This window comes from Oryctolagus cuniculus, chromosome 8 (assembly GCF_964237555.1).
Source record: "Oryctolagus cuniculus chromosome 8, mOryCun1.1, whole genome shotgun sequence".
NCBI classification, from domain to species: domain Eukaryota; kingdom Metazoa; phylum Chordata; class Mammalia; order Lagomorpha; family Leporidae; genus Oryctolagus; species Oryctolagus cuniculus.
The window spans coordinates 36,740,589-36,760,036 of record NC_091439.1 but is presented as its reverse complement, the minus strand read 5'-3'; the positions used below and the strand labels follow the sequence as shown (position 1 = coordinate 36,760,036).

General features: G+C 39.6%; 1 protein-coding gene across 10 annotated transcripts in view; it reads left to right on the top strand.

Moving 5' to 3' along the window:
* ABHD18 (abhydrolase domain containing 18) overlaps positions 1–19,448 on the top strand; it is a 55,367-nt gene that overhangs the window by 3,723 nt on the left and 32,196 nt on the right. For 5 of the 10 annotated variants that reach the window (XM_070047613.1, XM_070047614.1, XM_070047610.1 and 2 more), the window contains exons 2-4: positions 4,272–4,380; positions 7,221–7,305; positions 13,416–13,516. Coding sequence is in view for 6 of the 10 variants with exons in the window: in XM_070047610.1 (XP_069903711.1) it covers positions 4,289–4,380; positions 7,221–7,305; positions 13,416–13,516 (278 nt within the window). In the remaining 4 variants the exon portion in view is untranslated. Of the gene's footprint in view, positions 1–4,271; positions 4,381–5,167; positions 5,610–7,220; positions 7,306–11,856; positions 11,992–13,415; positions 13,517–19,448 lie in introns of those variants that run through there. The other 5 variants (XM_051819878.2, XM_070047612.1, XM_070047607.1 and 2 more) reach the window with 4 other exon arrangements.

Here is a 19,448-nt window from a genome sequence, read left to right as displayed (position 1 = left end):
CCTGCCAAATTAAAAAAAAAAAAAAAAAAAAAACAAAAAAAACACTTCACTTCTTTGAGTTTTATAGCAACAATATGAGAATAAAAATTTTTTAAAAATTTGTGTTGCGTTGTTTAAATAGATTGTCAGAGTGATAGGAGACAAAAGTACTAGATGGCATAACAGACCATGAATACTACTTTAGCAGTAGAGCTAATTTCTAGGAAAGACTTTTCATTCTTTGGCACTGTACTAGAACTTCTGTTTTTGTTTTACTTTGCTTTTTCCTTTTTACATTGGCTATTTAAAAATAGATGACAATTGTGTTAGTTTGGCTTTCAAAAGTGGGTCCAGTTTCTGCAGAAGTTCATTGGTGTCAATCCAGCTTGATAGAAGGGCTTTTAGTATCTGGCCCACCTCCAGATGATGCCCTTAGGTAAACTGGAGTTGTCTTTTCCCTGGACTTCGATTATTATCTGTTTATGGTGGCATTTGATACTCTGAGCCCTACAGGATTCCAGAAAAACCTTGTATCTTTCATTTTGCTTGGGGCTGAAATGAGATTTAAGAAAACATCTGTATAATCTTTAATTTTAGAAACAAATTTGTGTTAAGCTGTGTATATATCTGATTTGCTTTCTGTTCCTCATTTGTCAGTTGTTTACTGGCAGGTAAATATAGCAAGGAATATACTGATTGTTGATTTGGACAGCTGACTCTTGTGGCCTATTATGTAGGGAATTAAAGCAATTTGGGAATTTTTTCTAGTGTGGGGTTGAAAATTAGGAGTGACTTAACAACTTAAGCACATAATAAATATAGTAAGTAGTACCTTACAATTGTACATCAGAAAGTTCATTTTTCTTAGGTTCTTTCTTGCTTCCCTTAAAACTTTCTACTCTACTTCTGACTATCTACCTATAGCAGTACTGATGTTTAGAAAAATGGGACATCTCACATACAGTATACTGCTTTCCTTCTTACTGCAAAGTATGTTAGATTTTTGAATTTAACCTATTTCTATTACTAACATGGAATCTGCTTATTGCTGTTGATTTCTTGCATGTTGCAAAGGAAGACATTGACTCAGTCCATTTCTTATGAGTAGAGAAAAAAAAAGCTTATAATGCTGGCAAAAAAACCAATAAAGTCCTGCATTATAATGACATGCCTTTGTTGTGCTCATGTAATATACACAAATTATATATGAGTAACATTTTTTTAATAATTCCAAAAAGACACAAGCAGTAAAAAATAAAATCCTTTTTCATCACTCAGAGTTACCTTTCCTTATGCTGAAGAGCCCATTCTGACCATATCCTAAGAGTTGGCCTTTTATTTGGAATATGTTATGATATGTAACACTAGGCAATTTTGGTATCTGGGTAAAGAATAAGCTATCAGGGCTGGCGCCTGCAGTACCAGCATTCCATATGGGTGCCGGTTCAAGTCCCAACTGTTCCCCTTCTGATCCAGCTCTCTGTTATGGCCTGGGAAAGCAGTAGAAGACAGCCCAAGTCCTTGGGCCCCTGCACCCTCATGGGAGACCTGGAAGAAGCTCCTGGCTCTTGGCTTCGGATCAGCACAGCTCTGGCTGTTGCAGACAATTGCAAAGTGAACCAGCAGATAGAAGACACTCTCTCTATCTCTCTATCTCTCTGCCTCTCCTCTCTCTGTGTAACTCTGACTTTCAAATAAATAAATAAATCTTTAAAAATTTTTGTTTCATCCAACTCCTATGGCTTTTTTTTTTTTTTTTTTTTTGACAGAGTTATAGACAGAGACAGAAAGATCTTCCTTTCATTGGTTCACTCCCCAATGGCCACTATGGCCAGCTCTGCGCTGATCTGAAACCAGGAGCCAGGTGCTTCTTTCTGGTTTCCCATGTGGGTACAGGGGCCCAAGCACTTGGGCCATCCTCCACTGCCCTCCCGGGCCACAGCAGAGAGCTGGACTAGAAGAGGAGCAACTGGGACTGGAACCCGGTGCCCATATGGGATGCCAGCACTACAGGCGCCGGCCCCATTTTTTTGTCTTTGTGTGTGTGTGTGTGTGTGGCTTTGTTTTTGTTTTGTGAAATTTATTTATTTGCTTGACAGAGTGACAGAGAGAGGTCTTCCATATGCTGGTTCACTCCACACATGGCTGCAACTGTACTGGCCAATGCCAGGAGCCAGGAACTCCATCCTGGCTCTCCGTGTGCATGTCAGGGCCCAGCATTTGTGACACCCATTAGCAGGAAGCTGGATTGAAAGTATAGCAGCCAGGACTCAAACCTGGGCTCCAAATAGGATGCTGGCATCACAAGTGGTGCCTTAACTTGCTGTGCCACACCATCAGCCCCACAGTACAAATTGTTTCTTGAATATTTGTTAGTTTTTATTTCACTTAAAAATTATTTATTTATTTGAAAGTCAGATTTACAGAGCGAAAGGGAGAAACAGAGATCTTCCATTTCGTGGTTCACTCCCCAGATGGTGTGAGAGGCCAGAGCCACGCCATGACAGGCTTCTCACAAGACAAAGGAACTGGCTGGGCCCAGGATGCTTCCGCTGTGATGGACCCTGACACTGGACAGTCCTTGGTCCAGCAGGGCCAGGTGGGGGGCAACCAGTAAGGTGGGCCGTCCTTGGTCCAGCAGGGCCAGGGGAAAAAAGGAATGCGAATATAATACTTGTTTGTTCGGGGACTATAAAAACCCCAGGAACAAAGAGAAGGGGTCTTGGTCTCCCAGCACTGCGCTGTACGGGAGGCCAGGCCCCAGCATGCTGGACCCGTAATAAAGTCCCTTTGTTCTTTGCATTACGGTGAGTCTCGCTGGTTCTTTCTGTCTGGGTGATCTGGAACACAACAATGACTTAAATGGCTGAGTCTGGGCCAGGCTAAAGCCAGGAGCCATCTGCTTCCTCTGGGTTTCCCATGTGGGTATCAAGGGCCCACGTATTTGAGCTGTCTTCTGCTGCTTTGCCCAGACCATTAGCAGAGAGCCAGATCGGAAGTGGAACAGCTGGAACGCAAACCAGCACCAACATGGGATGGTGGTATCCTAAGCAGCGGCTCCACATGCTATGCCACCACAGTGCTGGCCCCCTTCAATCACGCAGTTACTTGGGCCATCGTTGCTGCCTTCCAGGATCTACTTTGGCAGAAAACTGGGATCAGGTGCCAGAACCATGAATCAAGCCCACATATTTCAATATGGGATGTGAATGTCTTAACTACTAGGCTAAATGTCCACTCCCCACTAATTTTATAAGCTAATTTTATACAGTATTTTTAATACTTTTGTTTATGAAACAGAGTTTTATAGTCTGGGATTTTCCACTTATGGTGTCAGGTGAACCCTGAAAAGTTTACAGATTTTTGATCATTTCAGCTTTTGGTCCTTTGTATTAGGGCAACCTTACACTTAAAGGTATAAAGATAAACAGTGAGCGAACTATCAGCTAAAGTGAGAGGGTGGAGGGCAGGGTCCAAACAGTTAGAACTGTGGTTAGAATGTTTACATCACATCAGAGTACGTGCTGATCCCTGGTGCCATCTTCTGACCCCAGCTTCCTGCTAATGCAGACTGTGAGAGGCCATGGTGATGGCTCAAGTAGTTGGATTTCTATCACCCATGCAGGAGACCTGGATTGCATTCTTGGCTCTTGGCTTTTGTCTCCTGGCTGCGGCAGGCATTTGGCAAGTGAAGTCTCTCTGAATTTGTCTCAGCCTCTCAAATAAAAATTGATTAATTAACTTATTTGGGTAATGGGGAGAGGGGAGCAAATATATCTGACTTATTTATGGAATAAGTCAGTTTACAGTATTAAATAGTTATAAAGGTAAAAGAACCAATTCAAGAGTTTACTCTCAATGTTTTTTTTTTTTTTTTTAAAGAGGTATTTATTTATTTGAGAGGTAGAGTTTCAGAGAGAGTGAGAGGCAGACAAAAAGGTCTTCTATCTGCTGGTTTACTTCCCAAATGGCCACAATGTCTGGAGCTGGACCAATCTGAAGCCAGGAGTCAGGAGCTTCTTCCAGGTCTTCCACATGGGTGCAGGGACCCCAGCACTTGGGCCATCTTCCACTGCTTTCCCAGGTCATAGCAGAGAGCTGAATAGGAGGAGGAATAGCCAGGACACAAACTGGCACCTATATGGGATGCTGGTGCTGCAGGGAGAGCCTTAGCCCACAATGCCACAACGCCACTTCTCAGTCTTTAATTTTATGTCATACTCACAGAAATAGAAAATTGACTTGCTGCCTGCATAAAAAATAAAATATTTCTTTCCAATCTTGCTTCACAGATGCTTCTCTGCTGCTAATGGGTGTGAGCAAGTTAGATATTCTATACCGGAGGCTTCTCCTCACAAAACTTTTCATCAGAGGATGGGGAAGGCCAGAGGATCTCAAAAGGTAAGCATGTTTTTCTTGAGAACTTGTTCTGAATTTGTTGTTTCAGTACATTGTCGCTCCCCCTCTTCGTGGAGGAACGACACTAAACCCTGCGCTGTTCTTTTGTCTGCTCGGCCCTCCCCGGGTTTGCTGCTGGTTCTTCCCGGGTTGGCTACTGTCCCTTCCACCTCCGTGGAAGGGCAGTTCCCCCTGGCCACATTCCCCACTTCCGCAGGGGAGCGGCACACCGCCGGCCGGCTCTCTCGGGGGCTGCACAGGTGTTCCTTCAGCTAGATGTTCCCCTTAGATGTTCCTGGTGCATGCCGTCTCTCTCCTCCTTTATAGTCCTCCTCTGCCAATCCCAACTCGGCTGCCCACACGCCGAGTACGCTGCTCTCCTCCAATCAGGAGCAAGTCCTACAGTTTATTGGTTGAACTGGAGGCAGCTGTGCGGAAGCTGTTTACTTCTCTCCCAGCGCCATATTGTGGGAGAGCAGATGCATAGAATAAGTCTTAATTCCAGTAACAGTCTAGTCCGGGTTGCTCCCCACAGTACATATTTAAAATAGACTTGTTATAAAATACTTTATTTTAAAACACAATAATTAGCAAGTTAAACATTAAACTATTTTAAAATGTGATTATGAGATCTATTTTCTTTTTAGTTACTTCTCTTGTGTTCTAGCCTTATCATCATAAAATGTAGCTACTTTAAAATTAATTCAGATTTTAAAATAAAGAGCTCTCTGAAAAACAAGCCAGATTTTTTTTTTTTATTTTTAAAGATTTTTATTTATTTATTTGACAGGTGAGAGAGAGAGGAGAGAAAAAGGTCTTCCTTCCATTGGTTCACTCCCCAAATGGCCACAACAGCTGGTGCTGCGCCGATCCGAAGCCAGGAGCCAGATGATTCCTCCTGGTCTCCCATGTGGGTACAAGGACCCAAGCACTTGGGCCATCCTCCACTGCCTTTCTGGGCCACAGCAGAGAGCTGGGCTGGAAGAGGAGCAACTGGGACTAGAACTTGGTGCCCATATGGGATGCTGGCACCGCAGGTGGAGGATTAGCCAAGTGAGCCACGGCGCCAGCCCCCAGATTTGTTTTTTAAGATTTATTTTATTTATTTGAAATGAAGATTACAGAAAGAAAGAGCTCTTCCATCACTGGTTCACTCCCCAAATGGCCACAACAGCCAGGACTGAGCCAGGCTGAAGCCAGGATCCAGGAGCTTCATCACGGTGCATACAAAGGTACAAGCTGCTTTCCCAGACACATTTTCAGGGAGCTGGATTGGAAGTGGAGCAGCTGAATACTTGAACTGCAGCCCATATGGGATATGGGCATTGCAGCTGGTGGTTTTGTTTTGTTTTGTTTTGTTTTGTTTTGTTTTGTTTTGTTTTGTTTTGTTTTGTTTTTGACAGGCAGAGTGGACAGTGAGAGAGAGACAGAGAAAGGTCTTCCTTTGCCGTTGGTTCACCCTCCAATGGCCAGTGCGCTGCAACCGGCGCACCGTGCTGATCCAATGGCAGCAGCCAGGTACTTATCCTGGTCTCCCATGGGGTGCAGGGCCCAAGTACTTGGGCCATCCTCCACTGCACTCCCTGGCCACAGCAGAGAGCTGGCCTGGAAGAGGGGCAACCAGGACAGAATCCAGCACCCCGACCAGGACTAGAACCTGGTGTGCCGGTGCCGCAAGGTGGAGAATTAACCTAGTGAGCCGCGGCTCCGGCCGCAGCTGGTGGTTTAACTCATTTTAGTACAATACCAGCCCCAACAAACTAGATTTTTAACCCAATAATATAAGGCTGATTAGAGTTGTATGGAATTTTCCAGCACTCACTTTTCCTGACTAACCTGAATTTGTAGAGCTGTTCAACTAGTGTACACTATAGTTCATGGGAAAATCTGAACTTGAAAAATGAATTTTCTGGGGCTGGTGCCGTTGCATAGTAGGTTAAGGTGCTAGCATTTCATATGGGCACTGGTTCAAGTCCTGAATGATCCACTTCAGATCCAGTTCCCTGATAATGTCCTGGGAAAGCAGTGGAGCATGGCCCAAATGCTTGGGCCCCTGCACTGCCGTGGGAGGTCTAGAAGAAGATCCTGGCTCCTGGCTTTGGATCGGCTCAGCTCAGGCCATTGCATTTTGGGTATGAACCAGCAGATGGAAGAACTCTGTCTCTGTTTCTCCCTCTCATATGTCTGTAACTCTTCCTCTTAAATAGATAAATAAATCTTTAAAAAAATTAATTTTCAGAGCCATTATTGGCGTAGCAGGTTAAGCCTCTGCCTGCAAGTCAGCCTCCCATATGGATGCTGGTTTGAGAACCAGCTGTTCCACTTCTGACCTAACTCCCTATTAATATGCCTGGGAAAGCAGTGCAAGTTTTTGGGCCCCTGCACCTACATGGGAGACCCAGAAGAAGCTCCTAGCTCCTGGCTCGTGGCTTCAAGTTGGCCCAGCTCCAGATTTTCTGGCCATTTGGGGAGTGAACCAGCTTAAGATTAAGCATCTTTCTTGCCTCTCCCTCTCTCTTTCTGTAACTCTGCCTTTCAAATGAAAACGTAAATCTGTAAAAAAGAAAAAAAAATGAATTTTCAGCATGGGTGCCTTTAATTTTGAGTCATATATGTATTAGTTCCCTTCTGGACAATGCGTTTCTCACATTTTTCTGATAAAAGTGTCTAATTTGAAAAACAACAGCCTGCTGTTTTTGTTTAATAATCAGACTTAAATTGTAATATGGCTTATGAAATAGATTTGTTCATTTTTAATGACTTTTCATCTGTATCACCCTAATGGATATAATAGATGTTATAAAAGATGAATTTTTTACTTTTTTGTCCCCGTTCCATAATAGGCTCTTCGAATTCAGAAAGATGATTGGAAATCGAGAAAAATGCCAGAATCTTGTTTCAAGCGATTATCCAGTGTACATTGATAAGGTACTCAAATGATAGCAATACATTTGTTGATATTCTTAACATAAATATGTACCAAGAATAGATTAAATATTGGAGTATAGTAACAACAAACACTAAAACATGAGTGCAGTGGATTTTTCTTTAATATTTAAAGGATGCTATTTGTATCCTAACAATATTTTAATAACTGTATTCATGTGTATTTCGTGTTTTTAGTAACTATATTTGGAGTCATATAGGAGGGATCTTCAAAGTTGATGGAAAACACCTGTTACAAAAAACTGCATGAATTTCAAAAAATTTTTTGCATTAAAATAAATTATCTTTTTTTTTAAGATTTATTTGATTTCTTTGAAAGGCAGTGTTACAGAGAGAGAGGGAGAAATAGAGATCTTCCATCTACTAGTTCACTCCTGAAATGGCCACAACAGCTGAGGCTGGGCCAGGCAAAAGCAAGGAGCCAAGAGCTTTATCTGGATCTCCCTTGTGGGTACAGAGCTCAAGCACTTGGGCCATCTTCCATTGCTTCCCCAGGCACGTTAGCAGGGAGCTACATCAGAAGTGGAGCAGCCTAGACTCGAACTGGTGCCCATATGGAATGCTGGAGCTGCAGGTGGCAGCTTTACCCACTACCCACAGTGCCAGCCCCTTGAAATACTCTCATATTTAATACCCAACTGTTTTTCTGTAAAATATTTCTAGATTATGTAATTGGATACTTTGTTATATTTTTGAAGAGGATATACAAAGCTGAGCTTCTCACATCCTTCATTGTCCTTCATCCGATGTAACCCTACTGGCAGCTCTTATATGTTGGATATCTTTAAAAGGTTTCCTTTTTTCAAGAGTTGCACTGCTAAAGATAAAATGTTATAAACTGGAAATTCCTTATCTACACTATAAGTCATTCTTTCTGTATCTTCTGGAATTAAAACATTTCTCACTGAATCTGAAATTTTGCTAAATATTTGCTGTCTCTGCTTTTTTTTTTCCTATTGAAAATTACAGGCTTAAAATAAACAGATTTTGAATCTGTTAAGCAAACCAAGTAAAAATCAAGTGTCCTTTAATCTCTGCACTTCCTACCACCTAATTCCACTTCCCTCTCAAGGAGAAATTACTGTTACAATTTTGGTATGCATTCTTACAGATACCCTCCCCTTTGGTTTTTAAAAATTAAAATATAATAAACCATAAAATCTTTCCTTATAAAATGTACAATTGGATGGTTTTTAAAGTATATAACCAACATTCTTTTCATAACCTCATTCTAGAACACTTTGATTATCCCAGAAAGAAACACTGTATTTTTTGGTTGTCACTTCCCTTGCCTCTGACTCTCACATGCTGGCAATCACTAATCTGCCTTCTGTCTTACAGATTTTTTTTTTTTTTTGAAGATTTATTTATTTATTTGAAAGTCAGAGTCAGAAGGAGGAGAAGCAGAGAGAGAGAAAGAGAAAGAGAAAGAGAAAGACAGGTGTTCCATCCGCTGGTTCACTCCCCAAAGGGCCACCCTGGTTAGAATGGCTTTCATACAGAAATCAACAAATAAGAAATGCTGGCGAGGATGTGGGAAAAAGGTAGCCTTATCCACTGTTGTGGGAATGTAAACTTGTAAAGCCACTATGGAAGACAGTATGGAGGTAACTCAGAAACCTGAATATATAAGTGGCAGGCCAATTAATGGCTGCTTTACACAGTGATCTGCCATCAAGGAGACCCAGTAGACCAGTCCACTGCATTAGTTTTTGATGTGGAAAGCCAGGGCTTCAGCAGAAATCAGCTTATGAAGAGCCCTGGCAGCTATGCCAGCCAAGAGTGGGGCCACTAGAAATGGACCTGCCTTGGAGTTGAAGGGCTCCAGGTTGTAGTCACAGACCTTGTTCACTCTAAGCTAAAAAGACCTTCACTCGGCCCAGCTTCCAAAGTAACCACTTCTCCCATGGGGATGGCCAATAAGGATCAGCAACATTGCAGGCAGAACTGTATATTAACTTAAAAATGTTTTCCTTTTAGAAATACGGCCTACCTTCTGTTCAAGCCTCCTCTCCTCCCAGGCCAGCTAGGTAATGAAAGTCAGTGGGGGGAGTGCAGTGGTGTAGCGGGTAAGACCACCACCTGTAGTCCCAGCATCCCACGTGGGCACCGGTTCAAGTCCCGGCTGTTCCACTTCTGGTCCAGCTGTCTGCTATGACCTGGGAAAGCAGTAGAAGATGGCCCAAGTCCTTGGACCCTGCACCCATGTGGGAGACCCAGAAGAAGCTCCTGGCTTCAGATAGGCGCAGCTCTAGCTGTTGCAGCCATTTGAGGGGTGAACCAGTGGAAGGAAGACCTTTCTCTGTCTCTTCCTCTCACTGTCTGTAACTCTACCTGTTAAATAAATAAATAAAATCTTCAAAAAATTTGCTTCCTTCCCCCAAAGAATGTTATCTTTAGCAAGAACAAAATGTCCCCCTTCCTTTGGAATCTCCAAATTTACCATGTGAATAGCATGGTAATTGCATCTGAGCTCAGTTTATTGTGAAAACAAGTTACCTATCCCACCCTTCTGGATAAAGGATAGGATAAAGGATTGTAAATCCGGTCTTTCTTTGGGTTTGTCCCTGTCTGGTAACTGAATGACAATCTGATTGTCAAGTTTTTTTCCTTTGAAATTGTACTTTAAAACCCCAGTAACACAGGGTCCTTTGGGTTTTTTCCTCTCTATGCTGCACTGGCTGGAAGTCATTGACTCCAATAAATCTTTGTAAATTTCAAAAAAAAAAAAAAAAAAGTTTGAATATAAACCTACCAGCCATCCCACTGTTGGGAATTTACCCAAGGAAAATGAAACCAGTATATGAAAGAATTATCTGCACCTCCATGTTTATTGTAGTTCAATTCCCAATATCTAAGACATAGTTTCAACCCAAATGCTCATCAACTGGAGACTGGATAAAGAAACGATGGGATATGTGCACCATGGAATAATACACAGCAGGAAAAAAAAAAGAAATCTGGTCATTTGCCACAAAATGAATGAAGCTGGAAAACATTATACTTAGTGAAATAAGCCAGTCCCAAAGGGACAAATACCATATGTTCTCTGACCTGTGAGAACTAAGAAGAGCACCTAAAAGGCAATGTGCAGAAGTGAAATTGACATTTTGAAAAGCAATGAATTGAACAGCCCTTGTCTTGACTGTTGAGGAAAAGGTTTTTTTTTTTTTTTCCATACTATTTGTTGAACTCTTTATTTAACATCGAGTTAGTCATACGTGTATAAAGTCAACTGAAAGTAGATCTTAACAAAAAATGAGAGTGGGAATAAGGAGAAGGAGGGTGGGAGTATGGGTGTGAGCAAGGTCATGGTGGGAAGAATCACCATGTTCCTAAAGTTGTAATTATGAAGTACTTGAAGTTTGTAACTGTAAAGCTGTATAGTTCTGCATACATTACTACAGATAGTTCTAAGGGTACAGTCTGAAAACACGCCATGAGATTAAGTGTTAACATGATCATATAGATTGGATTATGTGTCTGGTATTAATAATAGATAGAATTAAGAAGTGAATGCTCCAACATGGGAAGCAGTCCACACAACAAACTCATAGAATATCAGTTGCTTTAAGTTGCTACTCTGACCTCAGAATTAGCCCTTAAGGCATCCTGGTCTGGCTGAAAATCTCACAAGCGCATTTCAGGCATGGATAGCCAAGACACTGTGGCAAAAATACCCTACATGAAGGACCTCAGTGGGTGAGACCCCATTGGAAGGAAGTGATCATCAAAGAAGGATGTACTTTTCTCTGAAGGGAGGAGAGAACTTCCACTTTGCTTATGGCCTTGTCTAAATACTGACAGAGTTTGTGAATTCAGAAGGCTTCCATAGCCTTGGCAGCTCATGTCAAGAGCCTCACATGATCGCTGATGTCATACATAAGAGTGCTTTTTTTTAAAGAATTATTTATTTATTTGAAAGTCAGTTACACAGAGAGAAGGAGAGGCAGAGAGAGAGAGAGAGGTCATTCATCTGCTGATTCACTCCCTAATTGGCCGCAACAGCTGGAGCTGCGCCGATCCGAAGCCAGGAGCTTTATCTGGGTCTCCCATATGGGTGTAGGGGCCCAAGGACATGGGCCATCTTCTACTACTTTCCCAGGTCATAGCAGAGACTAAAAAAGTGAAATTAACTTTGATATGCATTGACTTTGAACACCCCTTGTCTTGACTGTTGAGGAGTAGACTTTTTTGTGTGTGAAAATTGTTAAACTCTTAGTATAGAGTTGGTCTTCTGTATATAAAGTTAATTGAAAATGGATCTTGGTGGAGAATGGGACTAGAATGGGACAGGGAGGAGGGGGTGGGAGGATGGGTATGGTGAGAAGAATCACTATATTTCTAAAGTTGTACTTAAGAAACCCATGAAGTTTGTATTTCTTAAATGAAAGGTTTCCTTGGGGAAAAAAATTACCCAAAAGAAACTTTAAAACTAAGAATACTAAGAAGAATAAAAATGACTGAAATGGGGACTGGGCATTTAGCCTAGCAGTTGAGATGTCCAAATCTCACATTGGTTCTTGACTCCAGATTAATGCCAGAAATCCCTGTGATAGCTCAAGTAATTAATTACATTCCTGTTATCCACATGGAAAACCTGGATTGAGATCCTAGCTCCTGGCTCTACATCCAGCCCAGCCCTCTCCAAAGCGGGCATTTGAGGGGGTGAGTCAGCAGTTGTGATTTCTTTGTCTCTCGCTCTATCTCATTCTGTCTCTCAAATAAATAAAAAGATAACTTAAAATATTTTAAGTGTTGAAAGTAGAAAACTTTCTTGTAAAAAATGTAACATTGTACATTGTACAAATATTAGATTCCTGTAAGCATTTTTAAAAAATGCAATGCAATCCCAATTAAAGTATTCAATTTAGAATTTAGATCCATAAAAGTATCCAAAACTACTTTGCACAAATGAATTGTACATAATCAGATTGTGAATATTCTGAAAATGGAAAGTGATAAGAAAAGATTAGTTCAGTCACATACTAGTGAATATATATAGCTATAGTTATCAACACACCATATTAGTAGTGAAATGAGATATGCTAATAACACCTAATGAAGGATTGAAAGGATCTTGCAGAAATTTTTGCAGAAATTTAGTGCATGATAAGTAGTATTTTAAGTCAGTTACCAAAAATGTGGATAATTTAATAAATGATGGTTGCACAACTAGCTAGAATTTGTGTTTTTTAAAAAGCTTAATATATATATATATATATATATACACACATACATATACATCCACGCTATGGTTTTTTGGTTTTGATTATGATGAAAATATGTGGTACTTTACTGTTACTTTAAGGTTGACTATTAAGAAATAATAATTTGAGAAGAAAATAAGTTTGGTGTCGAATGTTAACAGATCCTTTTTTTGTATATATAAAAATCACATTTTGCCTTATTTAATACGTTGATTTCATTCAGTACATTATTAGATTGCCTGATATAGAACCATTGTAACATTTTATGTCAGCCCTTATTTGTGCTGTATTATTCTTTATAAATTTTTTTATGATTATATTATTGAATGTTCATTTCTCTTAGCCAGTATGAAAGGTAGAAAGCTTCAGAGAGAGAGAGAAAAAGAGAAAGAGAGATCTTCCATCTGCTGATTCACTCCCCAAATGACTGGAATGGCCAGAGCTGGGCCAGGCTGAAGCCAGGAGCTTCATTTGGACCTCCCATGTGGGTCCAGGGGCCCAAGCATTTGGGTCATCCTCTGCTGCTTTCCCAGGACATTAGCAGGGACCTGGATTGGAAGTAGAGCAGTCAGGACGCAAACCAACACCCATATAGGATGCTGGCATTACAGGCAGTGGCTTAACGGTCCCAGAATGTCAGTATATGATGAAATTTGCTTTTGGTTTATTTTCCCAATTAGACTGTGTAGTAAAGGATGTAGAAAGAAAAGAAATGTGGTTGATTACAGAAACATGTCTTTTAAAAAAACACAGTGGAACAAAAAGAGTACGTATTAGGTAGATACTAAACCAAAAGTCGCAGTTCAATAGAACTTTTTATTAGAAAAACATCCATGATAGACCAAGCTACTTGCCTACCTTTTGGTTTTGCTTTTCTTTTAGATTGAAGAGCAGTCAGACTGTAAGATCTTAGATGGACACTTTGTTTCTCCCATGGCCCACTATGTACCCGATATCATGCCAATTGAATCTGTTATTGCAAGGTAAGAAATTCTGTTCAGAAAGTTAATAAGTTATTTATGTCAATAAAATTATAACAATATTGGTGTTAAAACTTAACAATAACAAGGCAGGTCTAAATTATTAAAAAGACAATTAGAAAATATTTTAATTCTTCTAAGAACAGAATATATGTACAGGGATATTTATTGAAGCATTTTATTATTGCAAAAATGGGTAATGCCTAGATAATCAACAATACCATTATTGATATGGTAGTATAGTCACAATATGTGAGAGTTTAAGAAGATAGTACAAATGATTATATAGTTCCATTTTGGTGAACACAGGTAAGTATGCATATGTTAACACACAGAAAGTTTCCCAAGGACCTATGTGAATGTGCTAAAGCTGATTATCTCAGAATTGAGAGATTTGAGCTTTTAAAATTCTAGTTCTGAATTTCTACAGTGTGCATGTGTTACTTTATAATACAAAAAAGGAGTAATTTTAATTAAATAAGGAACATGTAGTAACTTAAACTACTACATAGTTTTATTTAATCTAAAGTTCCCCAGGATGGTTTTAACCAGAATATCAATTTGTCAGTATAAATGGATAATCTAAAATACAAAAGATTCTTAAGGTGTTAAGTGTACTACAAGAGTTGAAACTTGAGTTTTTTAATCTTCTCTATACCATTAATTTGCTTTGTTGATGTATTCATTGCAGATAGTGCAGATGTCAATTTTAGCCCCATCTTAATAATAGGTTTTTAAATTTTTTTTTAAAGATTTATTTATTTATTTGAAAGTCAGAGTTGCACATAGAGAGGAGAGGCAGAGAGAGAGAGAGAGAGACAGGGAGAGGGAGAGGGAGGTTGGTTGGTCAGTCTGTCAGTCTTCCATCTGATGGTTCACTCCCCAGTTGGCCGCAATGGCCAGAGCTGTGCCGATCGGAAGCCAGGAGCCAGGAGCTTCTTCCAAGTCTCCCATGTGCGTGCAGGGGCCCAAGGACTTGTGCCATCTTCTACTGCTTTCCCAGGCCATAGCATTGAGCTGGATCAGAAGTGGGGCAGCTGAGTCTCAAACCAGCGCACATATGGGATGCCAGCGCTTCAGGCCAGGCCGTTAACCCACTGCACCACAGCCCTGGCCCCTAAATTGTTTTTCAATTCTAAATCACTGTTGAAACAAGATCTTTAAGTGGATTTCTTTTTTATGTTTTATGTAATTCTGTTTATTTATAAGGAACAAAGGACTTTACTTTTTTCTCTGATAAGCCACTTGTTGCTTCTGGTAAGTGGCTTCTCCTTTTTAAGACTTTGGTTTGCAATAACAATGATGAAATAGCAGTGATACATATATGTATCACTCCTTCATTCCAGAAGGGTTTATTCTGTAATGGAAATAAACTTTTTTGTAAGCACATTGAATTCCAGTAAATTCAGAACCAATAAGTGGACCTATAAAATATGAATTAACAGAAGAGCAATTTGACAGACCTGATTTATAGCTATTATAACCAACTAAATATTATTTCATTGTTCCTAAGTTACTACTTTAAACTTACATTCTGTTAATAATTTCAAAATGAAAGGCATGTAGTGAAAAGAAACTTTGGAATTAAACAGATCTGGTATTGAACTCTGGCTCACTACCTACTGACCTAATGATCTTTGTTCAGTTACTTTTGGCCAATTACTCTCTGAATCAGACTTTGTAAAGTAGAAATAACAATTCTTACCTCATATGGTTGTTAAAAGAAATGAAATAAGGACTCAAAATTGTGTGCAGGGACTATAAAAAGCATTAAATGAGTAGCCCTTTCAGTTGCGCTTTGTGTTATTAATACTTTTTAAAAAAAAATTAAGCAAGCTTGTAGCTCATTAGCTTACAGGCTAAAGGATGTATAAGGAAAAGAAATGTTTGTGTTTATAGCTATCATCTGTCACTCCCTGGGACTCTGTCCCATTCTTACAGATTCTCCACTTTATCTGAATCATTATAAAGGTATTAGCATAGAGAAAAGGGAAAAGTAGCATACTTTGATTCAGTCTAAGAAATAATCCTTAAAATGTATTGGGAATTAAGAAAACATTAAGGGCCAGCTCTGTGGCGCAGCAGGTTAAGCTGTAGCCCTACAGCACCAGCATCCCATGTGGGCGCCTGTTTGAGTCCCAGCTGCTCTACTTCCCATCTAGCTCCCTGTTAATAGGCTGAGAAAGCAGAGGAAGATGGCCCAAGTCCTGTGGCCCCTGCATCCACATGGGAGACCTTGGAAGAAATTCCTGGCTCCTAGATTAGACCGTGCCCAGCCTCAGTTGTTGTGGCCATTTGGGGAGTGAACCAGCAAATGGAAGACCTCTTGTCTCTCCTCTTTCAAATAAATAAATCTTTAAAAAAAAAAAAAAAAAAAAGATTTCTTTTAACCTGAGATAGGAATGGGGAAGCAAGTGATCTCCTGTCTCTACAATGGCATATTTTTACAGCATCATTTACTTTTAGATAATATTATAAATTCCCAGTGATAGACATTGACATCTTTTTCTTTCTTTTCTGCTATCATTTTTGGGCAACAATTTCTCATTGCATTAAAAATGCTGGAAAATACAAATAAGAAAATATCTTGATAATGTCATCAAGGAGGGATAGCTGCTATTTCATGTATGTTCTAGTCTTCTTCTGTGTGTTCAAATGCAGTTGGCTTACCATAGAATTATAAAAATAAATTTGTAGTTCCCACTTGGGAACCTGCTAATAAAATGTTATATGGGATTCTTTGCATGCTGACCTGACTCATTGGGATGGTCCCTGGATTAAGATTCCTTTGAATGGTCTTTGGACTGGGACTTTGACATTGGCTCTACTTTGATGAAGGGTATGACCTTTCTAAGTGGTTTTAATTGCTAAGATAATTTATTTGGGCTTCTGGGCCATTTTGATCGAACAGGCTGGTAGACTTAGGCGTTTGTTTTTAGTGATTTTGTTTTAACCAAATCAACCCATAATCTCCCAGAAACAACTCAGGAGGCCCCTTGCTTCAGCTTTATGTGGCCGAAGCTTACGTGATTGCAAAACTGGACTTCAAATGAGGCCAAGCTGGCCTCTCTGGTCCTTCCGTGTTCTTCACTCACAGATGCAGTCCTTATTCTTAACAGATAGAGTCCATATACTTACTATATTATTTATACCCAGATGAATATTTTGATAGCTACTGAAGGCAATTTCACATCTGAAAAATGAACATCTCAATGGAGAAAAATTAATCATTCTCTGGAAACTCAATGGAATTTTTTTTAAACAATATAATGTGTATTCTCCTACCCTGAATAAACTGAAAGGGTTGCCTCAGTAATTTTTACATACATTTTTGGTAACTGGATAATGGATATTTTAATGCACTTTGTACACTAACAAGTTCTAAATAAAAGGATCTAAAACTCAAAAAAAAAATGCAATTAGCTTACCCTTTTTAACCTAATTCATCAGTGAGTAGGTACTCCATTATCATGTTAATGTATGGTCTGCCATATTTTACTAACTTTAAACAGTGAACATTAAATTGTACTTTTTTCTTTATTATAAACATCACAGTGAGCATGCCTATATACATTTGTTTGCTTATTTATCTGATTATTTCCTTACCATAAGTTGCTAAACAAATAATTTATTGATTTTTAAGATTTGCACAGATTTTGAAGTTTTAGTCACGTGGCCATATAAATAGTGAAAAAGTGTTAATAATTATGTGATTAGATTAATTCACCAGCAGACATTTTTTGTCCTGTTGTCATTTGATTCATTATTCATGATTTTTTCTTTTGATAGTTTCTTTTACTGAAGTAAAGAAAAGTGGAGAAGTAGAGATAAATATATCAAACAGTGAGGAAACTCAAGCATTCCTTTTAATTAATTATTTACAATTTTTGTTTAATATCCATCTGTAAGGACAGAGTGTACTGAATACAGAATATGGATTTCCCTATGTATTGTGAAATAACTCGTGAATTATTATTTGACTTATAGACATTCTATATTGGAAATATATTTAACGCCGGCGCTGCAGCTCAGTAGGCTAATCCTCCGCCTTGCGGCGCCAGCACACCGGGTTCTAGTCCCAGTCGGGGCACCAGATTCTGTCCCGGTTGCCCCTCTTCCAGGCCAGCTCTCTGCTGTGGCCAGGGAGTGCAGTGGAGGATGGCCCAAGTACTTGGGCCCTGCACCCCGTGGGAGACCAGGATAAGTACCTGGCTCCTGCCATCGGATCAGCCCGGTGCGCCCGCCGCAGCGCGCAAGCCGCGGCGGCCATTGGAGGGTGAGCCAATGGCAAAGGAAGACCTTTCTCTCTGTCTCTCTCTCACTGTCCACTCTGCCTGTCCAAAAAAAAAAAAAAAAAAGAAAAGAAAAGAAAAAAGAAATATATTTAGATCAAAATTTCAAATGGAGTATGACATTTTTGACATAACATTAATTTGAGTAACTTTAAATAATTGGATGCTGGGTAACCGGTGTTGTGTAGCGGGTGAAGCCCCCGCGTGCGGTGCTGGCATCCCATATGGGCGCTGGTTTGAGACCCAGCTGCTGCACTTCCAATCCAGCTCTCTGCTGTGGCCTGGGAGAGCAGTGGAGGATGGCCCAAGTGCTTGGGACCCTGCACCCGCGTGGGAGACCTGGAAGAGGCTCCTGGCTATGGATCATCGCAGCCTCAGCCGTTGGGACCAACTGGGGAGTGAACCAGAGGGTGGAGGACATCTCTCTGCCTCTGCCTCTCTGTAACTCTGCCTTTCAAATAAACAAATCTTTAAAAAAATAAATAAAAAATAATTGGACGCTAACATGGCAGGATTTAAAATTCGGGTTTACCAAAGATTGAATTCCAGTAAAAATTAAGGTACATTTAATGTTTGTCTCCTAGCAAAATACTAATATTCTTGCCAGGATAGTTTATACGTGTTCTGTGAGAACTCCATTTTTTCAGTGTCAGATGTCAAAAGTAAATTTTATGTGATTGGCTTTAAGTTTTTCAAAAATTAGGATAAAACACTAATTTTAAATTATGAATACTTTAAAGAAAAATACTCCTGATTTTTATGAAATTTTACTTCACTTTTAGAAATATGTATATATATATGTATACAAGTTATATTTGTATAGTTAATATAGGCAGCTATCCTTACTTTCAGCATTAAGTTGTTTTCAAGAGTGTTACTTTTATTCTACATTCAAAATTATACAAAAGAAACAAAACCACTTAAAATAACAAGATGCAAATAATCCATAGTTATTTTATGCTTATGACAGACCTCTCTTATTTTTAAAATAATTCTAATTTATTGGAGAATGGACAGAGCAGTATTCCTAAATTGATGGACTTAAATGATTTTTAAACATAAAATTTAAAATAAAATGTAAAATTTAATAACATTCTAAGTATCAATAAAATAACCTTAAGCAGGAAAAATAATTTTCACTACTTTATTCTGGTGATTTCAATAGCAATAACTATCTATATAATATGATTTAAATATAAAAATGTAACTAAATTAATAAATCCTTTATTATAAACAGGAACAGTATGATGTTATACTTTGCTTATTTTAATGATTATATTGGTTTTTTTTTCAGTGTTTTAAAAGTCATTCTCACTCTCTTAATGTGGCATTCAGTAGTTCTCTACTCATATTAAAAAGGGAAAAAGCTAAATTTTGTGAAGTTTTTTTGGGTATTAAAAAATTTTTGGAGGGACCGGCGCCGCGGCTCAATAGGCTAATCTTCCGCCTGCGGCGCCGGCACCCCGGGTTCTAGTCCCAACGGGCCACCAGATTCTGTCCCTGTTGCTTCTCTTGCAGTCCAGCTCTCTGCTGTAGCCTGGGAAGGCAGTGGAGGATGGCCCAAGTGCTTGGGACCCTGCACCCCATGGGAGACCAGGAGGAAGCACCTGGCTCCTGGCTTTGGATCTGCGCAGCATGCCGGC